The sequence below is a fragment of the Piliocolobus tephrosceles genome, chromosome 6, assembly GCF_002776525.5.
Source record: "Piliocolobus tephrosceles isolate RC106 chromosome 6, ASM277652v3, whole genome shotgun sequence".
Lineage (NCBI taxonomy): Eukaryota > Metazoa > Chordata > Mammalia > Primates > Cercopithecidae > Piliocolobus > Piliocolobus tephrosceles.
In genome coordinates, this window is record NC_045439.1 from 146,467,591 (window position 1) to 146,490,358 (window position 22,768).

General features: G+C 42.6%; 4 protein-coding genes across 5 annotated transcripts in view; 2 read left to right on the plus strand and 2 right to left on the minus strand.

Annotated features, from left to right (window-relative positions):
* The window catches only part of PATL2 (PAT1 homolog 2), a 49,271-nt gene extending 35,236 nt beyond the window's left edge, over nt 1-14,035 (minus strand). Inside the window, exons 1-2 of the mRNA XM_023196358.2 lie at nt 13,558-14,035; nt 10,596-10,802 (exon numbers count right to left, since the gene is read on the minus strand). The gene's annotated coding sequence lies outside the window, so the exon portion shown is untranslated. The remainder of the gene's footprint in view (nt 1-10,595; nt 10,803-13,557) is intronic.
* The window catches only part of RTF1 (RTF1 homolog, Paf1/RNA polymerase II complex component), a 236,534-nt gene that overhangs the window by 88,193 nt on the left and 125,573 nt on the right, over nt 1-22,768 (plus strand). The window lies entirely within an intron of this gene.
* LOC111529485 (tubulin alpha-1A chain) lies at nt 2,238-4,081 on the minus strand. Its single transcript, XM_023196363.3, has one exon. The coding sequence runs from the start codon at nt 3,804-3,806 to the stop codon at nt 2,451-2,453; it is 1,356 nt and encodes a 451-aa protein (XP_023052131.1). The 5' UTR covers nt 3,807-4,081; the 3' UTR covers nt 2,238-2,450.
* On the plus strand, nt 14,145-20,825 carry B2M (beta-2-microglobulin). Of its 2 annotated transcripts, XM_023196367.1 has the most exons (4): nt 14,145-14,298; nt 18,123-18,401; nt 19,030-19,057; nt 20,316-20,825. In XM_023196367.1, exons 1-3 carry the CDS (start codon nt 14,232-14,234, stop codon nt 19,041-19,043), a joined length of 360 nt encoding a protein of 119 aa, XP_023052135.1. In that variant the 5' UTR covers nt 14,145-14,231; the 3' UTR covers nt 19,044-19,057; nt 20,316-20,825. The 2 variants fall into 2 exon arrangements, with proteins under 2 accessions (XP_023052135.1, XP_023052134.1); XM_023196366.1 differs by lacking the exons at nt 19,030-19,057; nt 20,316-20,825 and having other exon boundaries at nt 18,123-19,000.

Genomic DNA, 22,768 nt, shown 5'->3' on the forward strand with positions numbered 1-22,768 from the left:
AGATCTTTTGCCATTTTAAAAATTGGATTAGTAGATTTTTTCCTATAGAGTTGTTTGAGCTTATTATATATTTTTATTATTAATCCTTGTGAAATGGATTTGTTTGTAAATATTTGCTCCCATTCTGTGGGCTGTCTCTTCTCTTTGTTGTTTGTTTCCTTTGCTGTGCAGAAGCTTTTAAGGGTATTACTCAATAAATTTTTGCCCAGTCTAATGTCCTGGAGAGTTTCCCCAATGTTTTCTTTTAGCAGTTTCATAGCTTGAGGTCTTAGATTTAAGTCTTTTTATTTTCTGAGACAGGGTCTTACTATGTCACCCAGGCTAGAGTGCAGTAGTTTCAGCTGACTACAATTTCCGCCTCCCAGCTTAAAGCAATTCCCATGCCCCAGTCTCCTGAGTAGCTGGGATTACAGGTGTGCATCAACATGCCCAGCTAATTTTTGGATTTTTAGTAGAGACAGGGTTTTACCATGTTGGCCAGGCTGGTCTCAAACTCCTGGTCAAGTGATCCACCCACCTTGGCCTCCCAAAGTGCCAGGATTACAGGTGTGAGCCACCATGCCCAGCCAGATTTAAGTCTTTATTCCATTTTTCTTTGAGTTTTGTATGTGGCGAGAGTGAGAGATAGTGGTCTAGTTTCATTCTTCTGCATATGGATATCCAGTTTTCCCAGCACCATTTACTGAAGAGAGTGTCCTTTCTCCAATGTAGGTTTTTGACAACTTTGTTGAAAATAAGTTTACTGTAGATGTTTCTGGGTTCTCTATTATGTTTCATCGGTTTATGTGTCTGTTTTTATGCCAGTATCATGCTCTTTGGGTTACTATAGCTTTGTAGTATAATTTGAAGTCAGGTAATGTGATTCTTCCAGTTTTGTTCTTTTTGCTTAAGATAGTTTTGGCTGTTCTGGGTCTTTTGTGGTTCCATATAAATTTTAGGATTTTTTTTTTCCATTTCTGTGAAGAATGTAATTGGTATTTTGATAGGGTTTACATTGAATCTGTGGATTGCTTTAGGCAGTATGGATATTTTAACATATTGAGTCTCCCAATCCACGAACATGGAATATCTTTCCATTTTTTTGTGTCCTCTTCAATTTCTTTCATCAGTGTTTTATAGTTATCATTGTAGAGATCTTTTACTTCTTGGTTAAGAAGGTATTTAATATTAGATATTTAATATTATTTATAAAACAAATGATTATATGTTGATTTTCTTTTTCTTTTTTTTCTTTTTTTCTTTTTTTTGAGATGGAGCCTCACTTTGTCACCCAGGCTGGAGTGCAGTGGCGTGATCTTGGCTCATGGCAACCTCTGCCTCCTGGGTTCAAGTGATTCTCTTGCCTCAGCCTCCCGAGTAACTGAGACTACAGGTATGTGCCACCACACCCGGCTAATTTTTGTATTTTTAGTAGAGACGGGGTTTCACCATGTTGGCCACACTGGTCTTGAACTCCTGACCTGAAATGATCTGCCCACCTCAGCCTCCCAAAGTGCTGGGATTATAGCTGTGAGCCACCACGCCTGGTCTTTATGTTGACTTTGTATCCTCCAACTTTACTGAATTTATCAGTTCTAATAGTTTTTTGGTGGAGTCTTTAGGTTTTTCCAAATATAAGATCATATCATCTGCAAATAAGGATAATTTGACTTCTTCTTTTCCAGTTTGGATGCTCTTTATTTCTTTCTCTTGTCTGATTGCTCTAGCTAGGACTTCCAGTACTATTTTGAATAATAGTGGCGAAAGTGGGCATCTTTGTCATGTTCCAGATCTTTGAGAAAAGGATTTAGGTTTTCCCTTAATTCACTATGATACTAACTGTAGGTTTGTCTTTTATTGTGTTGAGCTTTTATTGTATTGAGCTTTTATTGTGTTGAGGTACGTTCCTTATGTGCCCAGTTTTTGAGGGGTTTTTAATCATGAAGGGATGTTGAATTTTATCAACTGTTTTTTCAGCATCAATTGAAATGATCATATGGTTTTTGCCCTTCATTCTGTTGATATGATGTATCACATTGATTGATTTGTGTATGTTGAACCATCCTTGCGTCTCTGGGATGCTTGGATGCATGATGAATGATTTTTTTTTCCACTGGAAAGATACTGCAGATGAGATGAATAGTCACTTTAATGTGTTGTTGAATTCAGTGTGCTAGTATGTTGCTGAGGATTTTTGCATCAGGGATATTTGCCTGTAGTTTTTTTTTGTTGTTGTTGTTGTTTTTTTTTTTTTTTTTTTTTTAAGACAGGGAATACTTTATTCAAAACTCATCACAGAAATGGACAGCTTGGGTCTGTAACAAAGCATTCATGTTTTAGAGCATAGGTCAGTAATTGTATATAAGAGCATACACTGCTACATACAAATTAACTGATCAGACCACAACTTTTCAACGTTTAAAACAGAATAAGCTTCCCTGTAAAAGCAGCACCTTTGTGACATTTTAACTTTAGTATTCCTCTCCTTCTTCCTCACCCTCTCCTTCAACAGAATCCACACCAACCTCCTCATAATCCTTCTCAAGGGCAGCCATGTCTTCACGGGCCTCAGAGAACTCGCCTTCCTCCATCCCCTCACCCACATACCAGTGAACAAAGGCACGCTTGGCATACATCAGGTCAAACTTGTGGTCCAGGCGAGCCCAGGCCTCGGCAATGGCTGTGGTGTTGCTCAGCATGCACACAGCTCTCTGAACCTTGGCCAGGTCTCCACCAGGCACCACAGTGGGAGGCTGGTAGTTGATGCCAACCTTGAAGCCAGTGGGGCACCAATCCACAAACTGGATGGTACGCTTGGTCTTGATGGTGGCAATGGCAGCATTGACATCTTTGGGAACCACATCACCACGGTACAACAGGCAGCAAGCCATGTATTTACCATGGCGAGGGTCACATTTCACCATCTGGTTGGCTGGCTCAAAGCAAGCATTGGTGATCTCTGCTACAGAAAGCTGTTCATGGTAGGCTTTCTCAGCAGAGATGACAGGGGCGTATGTGGCCAGAGGGAAGTGGATGCGGGGGTAGGGCACCAGGTTGGTCTGGAATTCTGTCAGGTCAACATTCAGGGCTCCATCAAATCTCAGGGAAGCAGTGATGGAGGACACAATCTGACCTATTAACCTATTCAGGTTAGTATAGGTTGGACGCTCAATATCAAGGTTTCTACGACAGATGTCATAGATGGCCTCATTGTCTACCATGAAGGCACAATCAGAGTGCTCCAGGGTGGTGTGGGTGGTGAGGATGGAGTTGTAGGGCTCAACTACAGCTGTGGAAACCTGGGGTGCTGGGTAAATGGAGAACTCCAGCTTGGACTTCTTGCCATAATCAACTGAGAGACGTTCCATGAGCAGGGAGGTGAACCCAGAACCAGTTCCCCCACCAAAGCTGTGGAAAACCAAGAAGCCCTGAAGACCGGTGCATTGGTCAGCCAGCTTGCGAATTCGGTCCAACACAAGGTCAATGATCTCCTTGCCAATGGTGTAGTGCCCTCGGGCATAGTTATTGGCAGCATCTTCCTTGCCTGTGATGAGCTGCTCAGGGTGGAAGAGCTGGCGGTAGGTGCCAGTGCGAACTTCATCAATGACAGTAGGTTCTAGGTCTACAAACACGGCCCGGGGCACATGCTTGCCAGCGCCCGTCTCACTGAAGAAGGTGTTGAAGGAATCATCTCCTCCCCCAATGGTCTTGTCACTTGGCATCTGACCATCGGGCTGGATGCCATGTTCCAGGCAGTAGAGCTCCCAGCAGGCATTGCCAATCTGGACACCAGCCTGGCCAACATGGATGGAGATGCACTCACGCATGGTTGCTGCTTCGCGACTGCCGAGCAGATGGCGGAGACGAGGAGGAGAAGGTTGTTGCTTCTTACAGCGCGACTCTTAGGCGGTCGATGTCTGTTTTTTTTTTTAAATGTGCCTGTCTAGTTTTGGCATCAAGGTAATACCGGCCACGTAGAATGAGTTTGAAAACACTCCCTCTTCCTCTATTTTTCAGAATAGTTTGTGTAGGGTTGGTGTTTTGGGTCTTTCTTGCATTGCTATAAAGAAATAACTGAGGCTGGGCATGGTGGCTCATGCCTGTAATCCCAGCACTTTGGGAGGCTGAGGCAGGCAGATCACTTGAGGCCAGGAGTTTGAGACCAGCCTGGCTAACATGGTGAAACCCCATCTCTACTAAAAATATGAAAATTAGCCAGGTGTGGTGGTGCACACCTGTTCTTTTAGCTACTCAGGAAGCTGAGGCACAAGAATTGCTTGAACCCAGGGGGCAGAGGTTGCAGTGAGCTGAGATTGCACCACTGCCCTCCAGCCTGGGTGACAGAGTGAGACCCTGTCTCCAAAAAAAAAATAATAATAATAAGAGAGAGAGAGAGAAATACATGAGGCTGGAAAATTTACAAAGAAAAGACTTTTAATTGGCTTATGGTCTGTAGGCTGTACAAACATGGTATGGTGCTGGCCTCTGCTCAGCTACTGGGGAGACCTTAGGGAGCTTTTACTCATGGCAGAAGGGTGCCAGGCACTTCACATGGTAAGAGTGGGAACAAGAGGTGGCGAGGGGAGGTGTCACATTTTACCAACAACCAGATCTCTCAAGAATGCACTCACTATCGCAAGGACAGCACCAAGCCATGAGGGATCTGCCCCCATGACCCAAACACCTATCACCAGGCCCCACCTCCAATACTAGGGATTACAATTCAACATGAGATTTGGGTAGGGACCTATATTGAAACTCTATCAGTTGGTATTAGTTCTTCTTCATATGTTTAGTAACGTTTAGCAGTGAAGCCATAGAGTCCTGGGCTTTTATTTGTTACTTGTTATTGGTCTGTTCTGGTTTTGGATTTCTTCAAGGTTCAATCTTGGTAGGTTGTATGTGTCTCAGAATTTATCCATTTCTTCTAGGTTTTCCAATTTATTGGCATGTAGTTGCTCATAGTAGACTCTAATGATCCTTTGAATTTCTGTGATGTTGGTTGTAATGTCTCCTTTTTCATCTCTGATTTTATTTATATGAGTCTTCTCTCTTTTTTTTCTTAGTGAATCTGGCTAAAGATTTGTTGATTTTTGTCTTTAAAAAAACTTTTCTTTTTGTTGATCTTTTGTATTGTTTTCTTCATTTCAATTTCATTTGCTCTCATCTTTATTATTTCTTTTCTTCTATTAATTTTGGGTTTGGCTTGCTCTTGCTTTTCTAGTTCTTTGAAATGCATCATTATGTTGTTTATTTGAAGTTTTTCTGTTTTTTTTTTTTTTTTTTTTTTTAATGTAGGTGCTTATAGCTATAGACTTTCTTCTTATTACTGCCTTTTCTGTATTCCATAGGTTTTGGTATGTTGTGTTTCCATTATCATTTGTTTCCAGAATTTAAAAAAATGTCCTCCTTAATTTGTTGACCCACAGTCATGTAGGAGCACACTGTTTAATTTCCATGTATTTGTACAGTTTCAAAAATTCCTCTTGTTATTGATTTCTAGTTTTTTTCCATTGTGGTCAGAGAAGATATTTGATATAATTTCAATTTTTTAAGACTTATTTTGTGACCTAACATATGGTCTATCCTTGAGAATGATCCATGTGCTGAGGAGAAGAATGGGTATTCTGTAGCCATTGGATAAAATGTTCTGTAAATATCTATTATATCTGACCAGGCGTGGTGGCTCATGCCTGTAACCCCAGCACTCTGGGAGGCCAAAGTGGGCAGATCATGAGGTCAGGAGATCAAGACCATCCTGGCTAACACGGTGAAGCCCTGTCTCTACTAAAAATACAAAAAATTAGCCAGGCATGGTGGTGGGCACCTGTAGTCCCAGTTACTCGGGAGGCTGAGGCAGGAGAATGGTGTGAACCTGGGAGGTGGAGCTTGCAGTGAGCTGAGATTGTGCCACTGCACTCCAGCCTGGACAACAGAGCAAGACTCCCTCTCAAAAAAAAAAAAAAAATCTATTAGAGTCATTTGATCAATAGTGCAGATTAAGTCTGATGTTTCTTTGTTGATTTTTGGTCTGGACGATCTGTCCAATGCTGAAAGTGGGGTGTTGACGTCTCCAGCTATTATTGTACTGGGTCCTCTCTCTTTAGCTCTAATAATATTTACTTTATATATCTGGGTGCTCCAGTTGGAGTGCATATATTTTTACAATTGTTATATACTGTTGCCAAATTAACCTCTTTTCATTATATAATGACCTTCTTTGTCTCTTTTTATAGTTTTTGTCTTGAAATCTATTTTGTCTGATGTAAGTATAGCTATTCATCATCCTTTTTGGTTTCCATTGGAATGGAATATATTTTTCCATCCCTTTATTTTAGTCTATGTGTGTCTTTATGGGTGAAGTGTGCTTCTGTATTTTTTTTAAATCCATTCAGCTACTCTATGTCTTTTGAATGGAGAGTTTAGTCCATTTAGATTCAATATTATTATTGATAAGTAAGGACTTACTCTTGCCATTTTGTTACTTGTTTTCTAGTTGTTTTGTGGTCCTCTGTTCCCTCCTTCTTCCTTCCTGTCTTCCTTTCTGTGAAAGTGATTTTCTCTGGTAGTATTTAAAAATTTCTTGCTTTTTACTTTTTGTATATCTCTTGTATGTTGTTCTGGGGATTTTTTTTTTGGGGGGGGGATGGGAGTCTCACTTTGTCACCCAGGCTAGAGTGCAGTGGTGCAGTCTTGGCTCACTGCAACCTCTGCCTTTCAGGCTCAAGTGATCCACCTACCTTAGCCTCCCAAGTAGTTGGGAACACAGGTGAGTGTCACTATGCCTGGCTAATTTTTTTTTTTTTTTTTTTTTTTTTTTTTTGTAGAGACAAGCACTTTTGTAGAGACAGTACTTTCACTGTGTTTTCCAGGCTAGTTTCAAACTCCTGAGCTCAAGCCATCTGCCTGCTTCGGCCTCCCAAAGTGCTAGGATTACAGGTGGGAGCCACCACTCCTGGCCCCTGTTGTATGCTTTTTTATTTCAGGTTACCATAAGGCTTGCATTTAATATTTTATATCCCATTATTTCATTTTATTATTTTTTGACATATTCACAACATAACCCATTATTTTAAAACAATGACAACTTACCACTGATCACATAAATAAAGAAGCAAAGAAAAAATTAATAAAACTCTACACTTTAACTTTGTCCCATTCCTTTTAATTCTTTGTTGTTTGTGTTTATGTCATATTGTACTGTCTATATCTTGAAAAGTTGTTATAGTTATTAGTTTTGACTGGTTTACCTTTTTGTCTTTCCACTTGAGATATCAGTAGTTTACATACCATGATTACAGTGTTATAATATTCTGTTTTTTTCCTGTGTACTTCTAATTACCAGTGAGTTTTACACCTTCAAATTATTTTTCATTGCTCATTAATGTCCTTTTCTTTCAGATTAAAGAACTCCCTTCAGCATTTCTTGTAGGACAGGTCTAGTGTTGATGAAACCCCTCAACTTTTGTTTGTCTAGGAAAGTCTTTGTTTCTCCTTCATACTTCAAGGATATTTTCACCAGATACACTATTCTAGGATAAAATATTTTTTCCTTCAGCACTTTAAATATGCCATGCTAGTCTTCCCTGGCCTGTAAGGTTTCCACTGGAAAGTCTGCTGCCAGACATACTGGAGCTCCAAATAACTGGTATGTTATTTGTTTATTTTCTGTTGCTGCTTTTAGCATCCTTTCTGTATTCTTGACCTTGGGAGTTTGTTTATTAAATGTTTTGAGGTAGTCTTCTTTGGGTTGAATTTGTTTGGTGTTGTATAACCTTCATATACTTGAATATTGATATCTTTCCCTAGGTTTGGGAAGCTCTTTGTTACTATCCCTTTGAATAAACTTTCTACCCCATCTCTCTCTCTACCTCCTCTTTAAGGCCAATAAGTTTTTTTTTTTTTTTCCTTTTTGAGACAGAGTCTCAATCTGTTGCCCAGGCTGGAGTGCAGTGGTGTGATCTTGGTTCACTGCAGCCTCCACCTCCCAGGTTCAAGCAATTCTTCTGCGTCAGCCTCCAGAGTGGCTGGGATTACAGGCACCTGCTGCCTCGCCCAGCTAATTTTTGTATTTTAGTAGAGATGGGCTTTCACGATGTTGGTCAGGCTGGTCTCAAAGTCCTGACTGCATGATCTGCCCACCTCAGCCTCCCAAAGTGCCGGGATTACAGGCGTGAGCCACCACGCTTGGCTGCAGCCAATAGCTCTTAAATTTGCCGTTTTGAAGCTATTTTCTAGATCTTGTAGGCATGCTTCATTCTTTTTTATTCTTGTTTCTTTTGTCTCTTCTGATTATATTTTCAAATAGCCTGTCTTCAAGCTCACTAATTCTTTCTTCCACTTGATCAGTTCTACTGGTAAGAGACTCTGATGCATCCCTGAGTATGTCAGTTTCATTTTTTAACTCCGTAATTTTTGCTTGATTCTTTTTAGTTATTTCAGTCTCTTTGTTAAAGTTATATGACAGGGTTCTGAATTCCTTCTCTGTGTTAGCTTTACTTTCTTTGAGTTTCCTCAAAATAGTTTTTTTTTTTTTTTTTTTTGGACAGAGTCTTGCTCTGTTGCCCAGGCTGGAGTGTAGTGGTGCAATCACGGCTCACTGAATCTTCACCTCCCAAGTTTAAGCAATTCTCCTGCCTCAGCCTCCTGAGTAGCTGGGGTTACAGGCACACCCCAACACACCCAGCTAATTTTTGTATTTTTAGTAGAGATAGGGTTTCACCATGTTGGCCAGGCTGGTTTGAACTCCTGAGCTCAAGTGATCTACCCACCTTGGCCTCCCAAGATGTTGGGATTACAGGTGTGAGCCACTGTGCCTGGCCAAAACAGCTATTTTGAATTCTGTTTCAAAGGTCACATATCTCTGTTTCTCTAGGATTGGTCCCTGGTGCCTTATTTAGTTCATTTGATGAGGTCATGTTTTCCTGGCTGGTCCTGATGCTTGTGGATGTTCATCAGTGTCTGAGTTAAATATTTATCATAGTCTTCGCAGTCTGGGCTGTTTGTATCTGTCCTTCTTTGGAAGGCTTTTCAGGAATTCAAAGGAACGTGGGTGTTGTGATCTAAGTTTTTGGTCAACGCAGCTGTATCTGCATTAGAGGGCACACCAAGCATAGAAATGCTGTGGCTCTTTCATAGTCTGTTGTATGTTTTTTGATTTGAGGTCACCATGATGTTTGCAGATAATATCTTATCACTCATTATTTTAAACTGCTGACAAGTTAACACTGATTACTCATGGAGGCACTGCCTTGGTGGTCTTGGATAATATCTGGAAGAATTCTCTGGATTACCGGGCAGAGACTCTTATTGTCTTCCCTTCTTTCCCCCAAACAAAGTCTGTCTTTCTGTGATCAGCTGCCTGGAGCTGGGGGAGAAGTGACACAAACACCCCTGTGACCACCACTACTGGGACTGTGCAGGGTCAGAGGTGAAGCCAGCACAGTACTGGGTCTTGCCTAAGGCCTATGGTAACCACTCCCTGGCTACTACCTATGTTCATGCAAGGCCCTATGGCTCTAAAATCAGCAGGTGGCAAAGCCAGCCAAGCTTATGTCCTCTTCAGGGTGGCAAGTTCCCCCCAGCCTGGGGTGAATCCAGAGATGCCTTCCAGGAGCTAGGCCTAATGAGAAAAGTTAGGAATCTACTTGGTACTCGATTGTACTGCAGCTGAACTGGCACCCAAGCCACAAGACAAAGTCCTTCCCACTTTTCCCTCCCCCTTCCACAAGCTGAGAATTCTCTTCCCATGGCCACTTCCACCCCAGGCCTGTGATGGGTACTGTCTGGCTACTGCTGATGTATACTCAAGGCCCAAGGGCTCTTCAGTAAGCTTGTGGTGAATGCTGCCCAGCCTGGGACTCACCCTTCAGGGAAGTGGGCTCCCCTCTGGCCCAGAGCAGGTCCAGAAATGCTATCTAAGAGCCAAAGCCTGGAATCAGAGATCCTAAGAGCCCACTTCGTATTCTAACCCCACAGTGGCCAAGTCACCTTTACTCTTTCCTCTTCTTTTCTCAAGCAGAAGGAATTTCTCCCCATAGCCGCCACAGCTGGAATGTGCTGGGTCATACCTGAAGCCTGCATGTCTCTGAGTCTCACCCAAAGCCCATGATAAGTACTACCTGGCTACTTCTGATTATTCAGGGCCAAAGGGCTCGTTAGTCAGCTGGGGAGGAATCCTGCCAGGACTGGTCCTTCCCTTCAAGGCAGCAGGTTCCCTTCTGGCCCAGGGTGTGGCTAGACATGTCAGCTTGGAGCTATGGCCTGGAATGTGGGCCTCAGGACTCTGCCTGGTGCTCTGTCCTACTGCAGCTGAGCTGGTATCCAAGATGCAAGACAAAGTCATCTTTGTTCTTCCCTCTCCTCTTCTCAAGCAGAGGAAAGAAGTCTCTCTCTGAGCTTTGAGCTCCGCTGCCTGGGGTTGGGAGAGGGGTGGTGCAAGCAATCCCTTGGCCATCCCAGCTGGTGTCTCACTAGGTTGTGTACCCCCCATTCACTGGCTCTGAGCCCAGCACAGCACCAGGACTTGCCCAGGAATTGCAATCCTTGTGGCCTAGACTGCCTTTCAAGTTTATGTAGAACCTCAGAGCACTTCAGCCCATGGTGGTGAGACTTACTGGAACTCAGGTTCCCACTGCTGAGATGGATGATTGGCTTCCAGCTAGGCTGGTCTGAATGATCCCTCCGTGGGCCCTGGGTGAGTTCTTCCTAGTGTCGATTTGTGCTATGACTGGGGCAGCACTTGAGTTCCAATGCAAAGTCTGATAATCACTGCACTCTTCTTCTCCCAGAAGCACAGATTCTGTCTCCACGCTAGGTGGCTGCTGCCGGGGAATGGGAGAGAGACAGCATTTAGCAATTTAAGACTGTCTTACCCTCTTCAGTTCCTCTTTCAGTGATATGAAGTTAAAACCAGGTACTGTGATTGCTCACTTGATTTTTCGTTCTTATGAAGGTGCTTTTTTTGTGTGGATAGTTACTCAATATGGTGATCCTGCAGGGAGCAGGATTAGTGGAGTCTTCTATTCAGCCATCTTGCTCCACCTCCCTGGCTATGTCCTTTTAAATATTTATAATCCATATACAATAAATTACACTTAAAGTATACAATAAGTTCTAAAATATAACTGTGAAATCATCATCAAACTCTAGATAATTAACATATCCATCAACCCGAAAGTTTCCTCATGTTTAGATGATCTCCTTTCCCTCTAGAAACGACTCATCTACTCTCTGTCATATAGATTATAGTTTGCCTTTTCTGGAGTTTTATATAAACAGAATCATATAGTATATGCTCTTTTCTGTCTGACTTATTTTACTTACCATGATTATTTCATCCATGTTACATGTATCAACAGTTTTTTCCTTATTTGTTGATGATAATATTTCATTGTATGGATATATACTCCAGTGGGTTTATTCATTTACCTGTTGATGTGTGTTGGATCGTTTCTAGTTTCAGCTATCACAAATAAAAGTGCTGTAAACATTAATGTCCAAGTCTTTGTATAGACATATGATTTCGTTTTCTCTTGGGGAAATATCTTGGGTGGAGTGGCTGGATCTAATGGCCAGTGTATGTTTAACTTTATAAAGAGCTGTCAAAGTGTTTTCCCTTTTTTTTTTTTTTTTTTTTTGAGACAGAATCTTGCTCTGTTGCCCAGGCTGGAGTATGGTGGTGCAATCTCAGCTCACTGCAACCTCTGCCTCCCAGCTTAAAGTGATTCTCCTGCCTCAGCCTCCTGAGCAGTTGGGGTTACAGATGCCCACCACCATACCCAGCTAATTTTTGTATTTTTAGTGGAGACAAGGTTTCACCATGTTGACCAGGCTGGTCTCATACTTCTGGTCTCAAGTGATCCGCCTGCCTTGACCTCCCAAAGTGCTCAGATTACAGGTGTGAGCCATCATGCCCAGCCCAAAATTGTTTATACCATTTTATATTCCCACCAGGATTGTATGAGAGTTCCAGTTCTTCTAAATTCTTGCCAACATTTACTATTTTGAATAAATGCTCATTGTAAAAAAATTTTAAGAAGGTTATATAGGGAAAAAAAGGCCGCTGTTAATCTGTTAATTGCACTACAGGGAGATAAAGTTATTAAACTGTCATATTTGTGGCTGGGCGTGGTAACACATGCCTGTGATCTTAGCACTGTGGGAGGCTGAGGAAGGAGGATCACTTGAGACCAGGAGTTCGAGACTAGCCTGGAAAACATAGCAAGACTCTGTCTCCACAAAAAAAATTAAAAATTAAAGAAAAGGACATTGTCATGTTTGTAGACTTCCCAAATTTGCCCTCCTAGGCAAACAGTGCTCTTGTTTTTAAACAAATAGTTGTATATATAATTTTCACCCTCATTATTCAAAACATGTCATAAATGGTAAATCCAAGAAAAATACAGGTATTCCCCACCCACAGAAAACTGTAAAATAGACTTTTTTCTGTTTCTACTGTTTTTTATTGCTTTTTAAATTGGTTTTCCAAGTGAGTAAGTCAGAATCTATCTGTAATGGATTTTAAATTTAGTATTTCTCTGTGATGTAGTAAACAAGAAACTAGAGGCAAAAATAGCCCTGGCCCTTGCTAAACTTCTAACGCACTTTTCTAGTACAATTCAACACTAACATTTCAGGCCTTTAGTGCCTTATGTGAGTTTTTAAAAGGGGAAGAAGGGAGGGAGCAAGAGTGTCTTATTTCATAAACTTGTGCATAACAATTATTCTTATATTTTAGTTATTGAGAGGGCTGGTAGAAAAACTAGGTAAATAATATTAATAATTATAGCCCTTATTATACACTATAGAACACGTATTATGTGCCAGGCATTGTGGGAGGCTCTCTCTTGTGCATTATCTCATTTCATTAGGTCCATGGAGAGTATTGCATTTTCTTAGTTTAGGCATGGCCTCCACAATAAGGATTATCAAAAGCCTAAAAATATGTAAAAGAAACCTAGAAGGTATTTGTTGTGCTCTTTGGGGAAGCTAGGCAAATCCTTTCAGCTGAAAACCACGGTGACTTCCAAGATCTCTGCCCCTCCCCATCCCCATGGTCCACTTCCTCTTCTCACTGTTCCTCTTAGAAAAGACCTGTGGACTCCCCCACTACGAAATGGCAGCACCTTATTTACGGTTAGAGTGTAGGTTTTCTTAATGGGTCTGCCTGTCATGTTTAACGTCCTTGGCTGGGCCCAAGGCAGATGCAGTCCAAACTCTCACTAAAATTGCCAAGCCCTTTGTCTTCCAGTGTCTAAATTATGAATGTCAATGGAATCAGGCCAGAGTTTGAATTCTAGTCTCTCAGCCTTTGTTTCCCCTGTTCATAAAATGAATAGGGGTAATTCTTTCCTCCTACAGTTTATTTACGTATTCACTAATTCATCCATCCATCCATCCATCCATTCATTCAGTTTACTGAGTAGGTACTATGTGCCAGTCCCTGTTCTAGGGTGGAAACTAAGAGAATGTTGTACCTGGAGGGCGCTGGAAGCTCTAAAGCCCTAAGCAGTTACTGCTTTTACTATTAGTGGTCCCCTTCCCCCCCACACAAATCAACAGAACAAAGAAAATTACCTAAATATCAAGGACACAGGGAGGAACTTCTTGGCTCAGAACTTTCCAAACACTTTTTCCTGAAGGGATTCAAGAAGCAAGAAAGGTACTCAGTTTGCTAGGACCCTCTCTGAGCTGTGCTCAGGATGCTTCTGGGACTATTTTTCTTGCCCAGAGAATCGAGAAACGCTGCAGCCAATTCCCAAGCTGTAGTTATAAACCGAAGTTCTCCTGCTAGGTAGCATTCAACGATCTTAATCTTCTGGGTTTCAGTTTTCTCGAATGAAAAATGCAGATCCGAGTCCTTAACTGGCTGGGGCACCATTAGCAAGTGACTTAGTATCTCTGGGGCCAGTTTGCAATGCGAGGAGGGGGCCTTAAGGTGCCTCCAGCTGAAGTCCTAGAATGAGCGCCACGTGTCCCAAGCTGGGGCGCGCACCCCAGATCGGAGGGCGCCGATGTACAGACAGCAAACCCACTCAATCTAGTGCATGCCTTCTTAAACATCACGAGACTCTAAGAAAAGGAAACCGAAAACGGGAAAGTCCCTCTCTCTAACCTGGCACTGCGTCGCTGGCTTGGAGACGGGTGACGGTCCCCGCGGGCCTTGCCCTGATTGGCTGTGCCCGCGTGGAATATAAGGGGAGGCGTCGCGCCCGGCGGGCATTCCAGCGGCGGACAGCACTCGGGCCGAGATGTCTCGCTCAGTGGCCTTAGCCGTGCTCACGCTACTCTCTCTTTCTGGCCTGGAGGCTATCCAGCGTGAGTCTCTCCTACCCTCCCGCTCTGGTCCTTCCTCTCCCGCTCCGCACCCTCTGTGGCCCTCTCTGTGCTCTCTCGCTCCGTGACCTCCCTTCTCCAAGTTCTCCTTGGTGGCCCGCCGGGGGGCTAGTCCAGGGCTGGGTCTCCGGGAAGCGGTGGGGTGGCCTGGGAGTGGGAAAGGGGGTGCGCACCCCGGACGCGCGCTTCTTGCCCCTTTCGGCGGGGAGCAGGGGAGACATTTGGCCTACGGCGACTGGAGGGTCGGTACAAAGTTTAGGGCGTTGATAAGCGTCAGAGCGCCGAGGTTGGGGGAGGGTTTCTCTTCCGCTCTTTCGCGGGTCCTCTGGCTCCCCGAGCGCAGCTGGAGTGGGGGACGGGTAGGCTCGTCCCAAAGGCGCGGAGCTGAGGGCTGTGAATGCGTGGAGGGGCGCCTGGGGTCTGGGGGAGGCGTCGTCCGGGTAAACCTGTCTGCTGCAGCTCTGCTTCCCTCAGACCGGAGAGCTGTGGACTTCGTCTAGGAGCCGCTAAGTTCGCCTGCCCTGCACCTCCGGGTCTATGTGGGGCCACACCGTGGCGGGGAAACAGCACGCGACGTTTGTAGAATGCTTGGCTGTGATACAAAGCGGTTTCGAATCATTAACCTATTTGTTCCCATCACCTGTCACTTTTAAAAATCATAAGAACTACCCGTTATTGCCATCTTTCTGTGTGCCAAGGACTTTACGTGCTTTGCGTCATTTAATTTTTTAAAATAGTTATCTTCCACCATAGATAACTACTATGGTTATCTTCTGCCTCTCACAGATGAAGAAACTGAGGCACCGAGATTTTAAGAAACTTAATTACACAGGGGATAAATGGCAGCAATCGAGATTGAAATCAAGCCTGACCAGGGCCTTTTGCGGGAACGCATGCCTTTTGGGTGTAATTTGTGCGTTTTTTTAAAGAAACATGCCTACCTTCTGCGTGAGATTCTCCAGAGCAAACCGGGCGGCCACGGGCCCTGTGGTCTTTTCTTTCTTTTTTTTTTTTTTTTGAGACGGAGTCTGGCTCTGTCTCCCGGGCTGGAGTGCAGGAAACCTGGGAGGCGGAGCTTGCAGTGAGCTGTGGTCTTTTCTTACAGAAGGCTTCGTCTTTGGCTCTTTGCCTGGTTCTTTCCGAGATGTACTGTGCCTCTTTCTTTCGGTTTTGAAAACATGAGGGGGGTTGGGCGTGGTAGCTCACGCCTGTAATCCCAGCACTTAGGGAGGCCGAGGCGGGAGGATCGCTTGAGGTCAGTAGTTGAGACCAGCCTGGCCAACATGGTGAAACCTCGTCTGTATAAAAAATAAAAGAAAAAATTAGCCAGGTGTGGTGGCTGGCGCCTGTGGCCCAAGCTACTCGGGTGGCTGAGGCGGGAGGATCTCTTGAGCCAGGAGTTTGAGTTATCATGGCGCCAGTGCATTCCAGTCTGGGCAACAGAGCGAGATCCTGTCCCTTAAAAAAGACAAAAAAAGGAAGAAAGAAAAAAGGGAAGGTTTGTCAAAGTCAGGGGAGTTGTAAAACCTTTAATAAAGATAATCCAAGATGGTTACCAAGACTGTTGAGGACACCAAAGATCTTGAGCACTTTCTAAATACCTGGTAATACACTAAGCCGTCTCACCTTTTCCCCCTGGCAAAGCATGATCAAAAGCAGAATGTTTTGATCATGAGAAAATTGCATTTAATTTGAATACAATTTATTGACAACATAAAGGATAATGTATATATCATCACCATTACTAGTATTTGCTGGTTATGTTAGATGTCGTTTTAAAAAATAACAATCAGATGTTTTTTAAAAAATCTTATTTTGAAAATTTTCAAAGTAATACATGCCATGCATAGACCATTTCTGGAAGATACCACAAGAAGCATGTAATGGTGATTACCTCTGAAGGTCTTTTTTCCCCTCTGTCCTGTGTGTGGTTTTGTTTTGTTTTACTGTGAGCATAAATTAATTTTTCGGTTAAGTTTTGTAAGCTTAAATAACTCTCCAAAAGTCACAAAGCCAGTAACTGGTTGAGCCCCAATTCAAACCCAGCCTGTCTGATACTTGTCCTCTTCTTAGAAAAGATTAAAGTGATGCTCTCACCAAATCTTGCTGCCTTCCCTCAAACAGAGAGTTCCAGGCAGGATGAATCTCCGCTCTGACCCCTGAGGCATTTATTAGGTTCTTATTATTAGAAGCTCAGATGCAAAGAGCTCTCTTAGCTTTTAATGTTATGAAAAAAATCAAGTCTTCATTAGATTCCCCAATCCACCTCTCCATGGGGCTAGTAGCCTTTCCTTGATGATAGGGTGTTTCTAGAGAGATTTATCTGGTCAAGGTGGCCTGGTACTCCTCCTTCTCCCCACAACCTCCCAGACATGGAGGAGTAGCTGCCTTTTAGTGATCATGTACCCTGAATATAAGTGTATTTAAAAGAATTGTGGCCGGGCGCAGTGGCTCAAGCCTGTAATCCCAGCACTTTGGGAGGCCGAGACGGGCGGATCACGAGGTCAGGAGATCCAGACCATCCTGGCTAACACAGTGAAACCCCGTCTCTACTGAAAAATACAAAAAGCTAGCCGGGCGAGGTGGCTGGCGCCTGTAGTCCCAGCTACTCGGGAGGCTGAGGCAGGAGAATGGCGTAAACCCGGGAGGCGGAGCTTGCAGTGAGCTGAGATCCCGCCACTGCACTCCAGCCCAGGCGACAGAGCAAGACTCTGTCTCAAAAAAAAAAAAAAAAAAAAAAAAAAAAAAAAAAAAAAAAAAAAAAAATCAGAGCGGGATCTGGCATATAAACCCTTGGCAGAAATAAAGAGGTTTTGTTGTTTGGTAAGAACATACCTTGGATTGGGCTGGGCGCAGTAGCTCATGCCTGTAATCCCAGCACTTTGGGAGGCCAAGGCAGGCAGATCACTAGAGGTTGGGAGTTCGAGACCAGCCTGGCCAATATAGTGAAACCTCGTCTCTACTAAAAATACAAAAATTAACCTGGCATGGTGGTGTGTGCCTGTAGTCCCAGGAATCACTTGAACCAAGGCAGAGGTTGCAATGAGCTGAGATCTCACCACTGCACTCCAGCCTGGGCAACAGAATGAGATTCCATCTCAAACAAACAAACAAACAAAAAACCAACAAAAACAACAAAATAAAACATACCTTGGGTTGATCTGCTTAGGAACCTGAGGTAATAATAATAACATCTGCCACGTATAGAGCAATTGCTATATCCCAGGCACTCTTCTAGACACTTAATACAGTTTAGAAAATCAGGTGGGTGTAGATCGAGGCAGGAGCAGGAGCCAAAAAGAAAGGAGTAAACGTAAGGAAAAAAATGGAAGGGGTGGAAACAGAGTACAGTAACATGAGTAATTTGATGGGGCTATTATGAACTGAGAAATGACCTTTGAAAAGGAGCTTGGAGCCAAATCATGTAGACTCTTGAGTGATGTGTTAAAGAATGCTATGAGTGCTGAGAAGCCATCAGAAGTGCTTGAGAGCATCCAGAAAAAGGTTCTTAAAAATGCAGCACAATCTCCAGTGACAGAAGATACTGCTAGAAATATGCTAGAAAAAAAACCAAAAAAGTCATGTATAGAGGAATTATGAGGGAAAGATACCAAGTCATGGTTTATTCCTCAAAATGGAGGTGGCTTGTTGGGAAGGGGGAAGCTCATTTGGCCAGAGTGGAAATGGAATTGGGAGAAATCGATGATCAAATGTAAACACTTGGTGCCTCATGGAGCTTGAGACCAAGTTAGCCCCAAGTGAAATACCCTGGCAATATTAATGTGTCTTTTTCCTATGTTCCTCAGGTACTCCAAAGATTCAGGTTTACTCACGCCATCCACCAGAGAATGGAAAGCCAAATTTCCTGAATTGTTATGTGTCTGGGTTTCATCCATCTGATATTGAAGTTGACTTACTGAAGAATGGAGAGAAAATGGCAAAAGTGGAGCATTCAGACTTGTCTTTCAGCAAAGACTGGTCTTTCTATCTCTTGTACTACACTGAATTCACCCCCAATGAAAAAGATGAGTATGCCTGCCGTGTGAACCATGTGACTTTGACAGGGCCCAGGACAGTTAAGTGGGGTAAGTCTTACATTCTTTTGTAAGCTGCTGAAAGTTGTGTATGACTAGTCATATCATAAAGCTGCTTTGATATAAAAAAAGTCTATGGCTATACTACCCTGAATGAGTCCCATCCCATCTGATATAAACAATCTGCATATTGGGATTGTCAGAGAATGTTCTTAAAGATCAGATTAGTGGCACCTGCTGAGAGATTGCTGCACAGCATGGTTTCTGAACCAGTAGTTTCCCTGCAGTTGAGCAGGGAGCAGCAGCAGCACTTGCATGAATACATATGCACTCTTAACACTTCTTACCTACTGGCTTCCTCTAGCTTTCGTGGCAGCTTCAGGTATATTGAGCACTAACGAACATCTCAAGAAGGTATAGACCTTTGTTTGTAAGTCCTGCGTATCCTAGCATCCTATAATCCTGGACTCCTCCAGTACTCTCTGGCTGGATTGGTATCTGAGGCTAGTAGGAAGGGCATGTTCCTGCTGGGTAGCTCTAAACAAGGTATACATGGATAGGAACAGCAGCCTATTCTGCCATCCTTATTTCTAACCATTTTAGACATTTATTAGTACATGGTATTTTAAAAGTATAACTTAATGTCTTCCTTTTTCTTTCTCCACTGTCTTTTTCATAGATCGAGACATGTAAGCAGCATCATGGAGGTAAGTTTTTGACCTTAAGAAAATGTTTTTGTTTCACTATCCTGAGGACTATTTATAGACAGTTCTAACATGATAACCCTCACTATGTGGAGAACATTGACAGAGTAGCATTTTAGCAGGCAAAGAAGAATCCTACAGGGTCACATTCCCTTCTCCTGTGGTATGAAGAAGGTGTGTGGCCCCGGGTGTGGCCACATTACTGACCCTCTACAGAGAGGGCAAAGGAACTGCCAGTATGGTATTGCAGGATAGAGGCAGGTGGTTACCCACATTACCTGCAAGGCTTTGATCTTTCTTCTGCCATTTCCACATTGGACATCTCTGCTGAGAAGAGAAAATGAATCACTCTCTTCCTTTGTATAATAGTTGTTTTATTCTTCAGACAGAAGAGAGGAGTTATACAGTTCTGCAAACATCCCATTCCTGTGTGGGGACTGTGTTTGCCTCTTCGAGGCTCCCAGGCCACTAGATGAAATAAAGGGAACCAGATTGTTAAAACTTGATGTAGTGATACTATAATAGATGTGACTACAAGGAACTCCAGAAGCAAGAGAGAGGGAGGAACTTGGCCTTCTCTGCATCTTTAGTTGGAGTCCAAATGTATAAGATCCAGCTTTTCGGTGAAATTCTACTGCCCAGGGTACCTTGATGCTGAAAACCCATTCAAATCTCCTGTTATATTCTAGAACAGGGAATTGATTTGAGAGAGCATCAGGAAGGTGGATGATCTGCCCTGTCACACTGGTAGTAAATTGTAGAGCCAGGACTTGAATTCGAATATAGTCATGTGTTACTTAATGACAGGGACATATTCCAAGAAATGCTTACACAAACCTAGATATTGTAGCCTACTACACACATAAGCTACATGGTCTAGCCTATTGCTCCTAAGCTACAAACCTGTACAGCCTGTTACTGTACTGAATACTGTGGGCAGTTGTAACACAATAGTATTTGTGTATCTAAACATAGAAAAGGTACAGTAAAAAGTATGCTATTTTAATCTCATGAGACCACTGTCATATATACAGTCCAGCACTGACCAAAATATCATATCAGCATTTTTTCTTCTAAGATTTTGGCAGCACCAAACGGATACACTAACAGGATATACTCTTTGTAATGGGTTTGGAGAACTGTCCGCAGTTACTTGTTTTAAAAAGGTGATCTACACAGTAGAAATTAGACAGGTTTGGTAATGAGATCTGCAATCCAAATAAAGTAAATTCATTTGCTCACCTTTTTCTTTTCTTTTCAGGTTTGAAGATGCCGCATTTGGATTTGATGAATTCTAAATTCTCCTTCCTTGCTTTTTAATATTGATATGCTTAAACACTTTATGCAAAAAACGCAGTTATAATAATGTTAACACAGGCATGATCTTTTTTATAATTCTACTTGGAGTGCTATCTCCACGTTTGAGGTATCTGGGCAGGTAGCTCTAGGAGGGCTGGCAACTTAGAGGTGGGGAGCAGAGAATTCTCATATCCAACATCAACATCTTGGTCAGATCTTAACTCCTCAATCTCTTGCACTCGAAGCTTGATAAGATAGTTATGCGTGTATAAGTTTACTTCCAATTTACATATTGTGCTTAGAATTTGGAGGAAAAATTTAGAAATATAATTGAAGGGTTATTGGAAATTTGTTATAATGAGTAAAACATTTTGTCATATAAGATTCATATTTACTTCTTATACATTTGATAAAGTTACGGTTAATCTGATTCATTTTTGTTCCACTAGTTAAATAAAACCGTGAAATTTGATGTGTTGTCTCTTATATCTCGCTCCCACTATTACCCCTTTATTTTCAAACAGGGAAACAGTCTTCAAGTACCACGTGGTAAAAAGTGTGAACCCCTTGTATATAGGGTTTGGCTCACAGTGTAAAGGGCCTCAGTGATCCACATTTTCCAGATTAGGAATCTGATGCTCAAAGAAGTTAAATGGCATAGTTGGGGTGACACAGCTGTCTAGTGAGAGGCCAGCCTTCTATACTTTAGCCAGAGTTCTTTCTTGCGGGCCAGGTCATGAGGAGTATGCAGACTCTAAGAGGGAGCAAAAGTATCTAAGGATTTAATATTTTAGCAAGGAATAGATACCCAGTCATCCCTTGGTCTCCCTGGGGGATTGGTTTCAGGATCCCTTCTTGGACACCAAAATCTCTGGATATTTAAGTCCCTTCTATAAAATGGTATAGTATTTGCATATAACCTATGCACATCCTCCTGTATACTTTAAATCATTTCTAGATTACTTATAATACCTAATACAATGTAAATGCTATGTAAATGGTTGTTATTGTTTAAGGAATAATGACAAGAAAAAAAAGTGTGTACATGTTCAGTAAAGACACAACCATCCCTTTTTTTTCCCCAATGTTTTTGATCCATGGTTTGCTGAATCCACAGATGTGGAGCCCCTGGATACTAAAGGCCAAGTGTACTTTGAATGACAATGGATTTAAAATTTTCAAGGCATAGTTTTATACCTGATGGCCAGTTTTGTTTATTTGATCAAGAATCTGAATTAGCTAGTTCTAGGTACTGACAGGATAAATACAACACTGCTCCCAATCGTCTCAGTTTAGCGGAGGGACAGATATGCACTCAAATAATTAAAATATATACCTGATAAGAATATAGCATAGGTACTCGCAAAGAACTTGGCAATGGAAATTTTGTTGTTCAGGCTGGGCGAGGTGTCTCATGTCTGTAATCCCAGCACTTTGGGAGGCCGTGGTAGGATGATCACTTGAGCCCAGGAGTCCAAGACCAGCCTGGGCGACATAACAAGACCCTGTCTCAATTCAAAAAATTGAATTAAAAAAAAAATAATTTTTTACAAAAGAAATAACGTTGTTCAAGGAACAACAACAAAAATCTGGGGAGGTGTTAGAGAAGCCATTCGCCTGAGCTGAGAGTAAGTGGGTAGTGGTTCTCTTGATTGGTGGGTGGGGCCTGGGTTTCCAGGCAATGGAGCCAGGAAGGACAGCCACTGGCAGGTTTGTGTAATTCCAAACAGTGGAGCAAGGGTATCTGAGGGAAGACTTGTAGGAACTTGGCTGAACAAATTGGAGGGTGATACTCTGAAAGAAAAACAAAGTTTTAAAATTTCAACTCTTATACTCAACACAGAATGCTTCTGTAACCAGATACGTTTTCCACATTCTGTGAGAAGAAAAACTTTAGACAGATTAAATTTAACAGAGTTTAACTGAGCAAAAATGATTCTCGAATCAGGCAGCTGCCGGAACCAGAACAGATTCAAAATGACTCTGGGGATGCCACATGGATGGATAACATTTAGGGTCAGAAAAAGGAAAGTGATGTGCAGAAAATGGAAGTCAGGGGAAGAAACAGCCAGATTGGTTGCAGCTCAGCATTTGCCTCATTTAAACAGGGTTTGAAGAGTTGACCACGTGTGATTGGCTGAGACTCTGTGGTATAACAGTAAGTTACAGTCTGTTGACATATCCAGTTAGGTTACAGTATGCATAGAGAAACCTTTAGCCTGAACTTACATAGGGAGGCAGCTTTATTTATTTACTTTTTGTTTTGAGACAAGGTCTCACTGTGTCACCCAGGCTGGAGTTCAGTGGTATGATCATGGCTTACTGCAGCCTCGACTTCCTGCCCTCAAGCAATCCTCCTGCCTCAGGCTCCAGAGTAGCTGGGGCTACAGGCACATGTCACCATGCCTGGCTAAT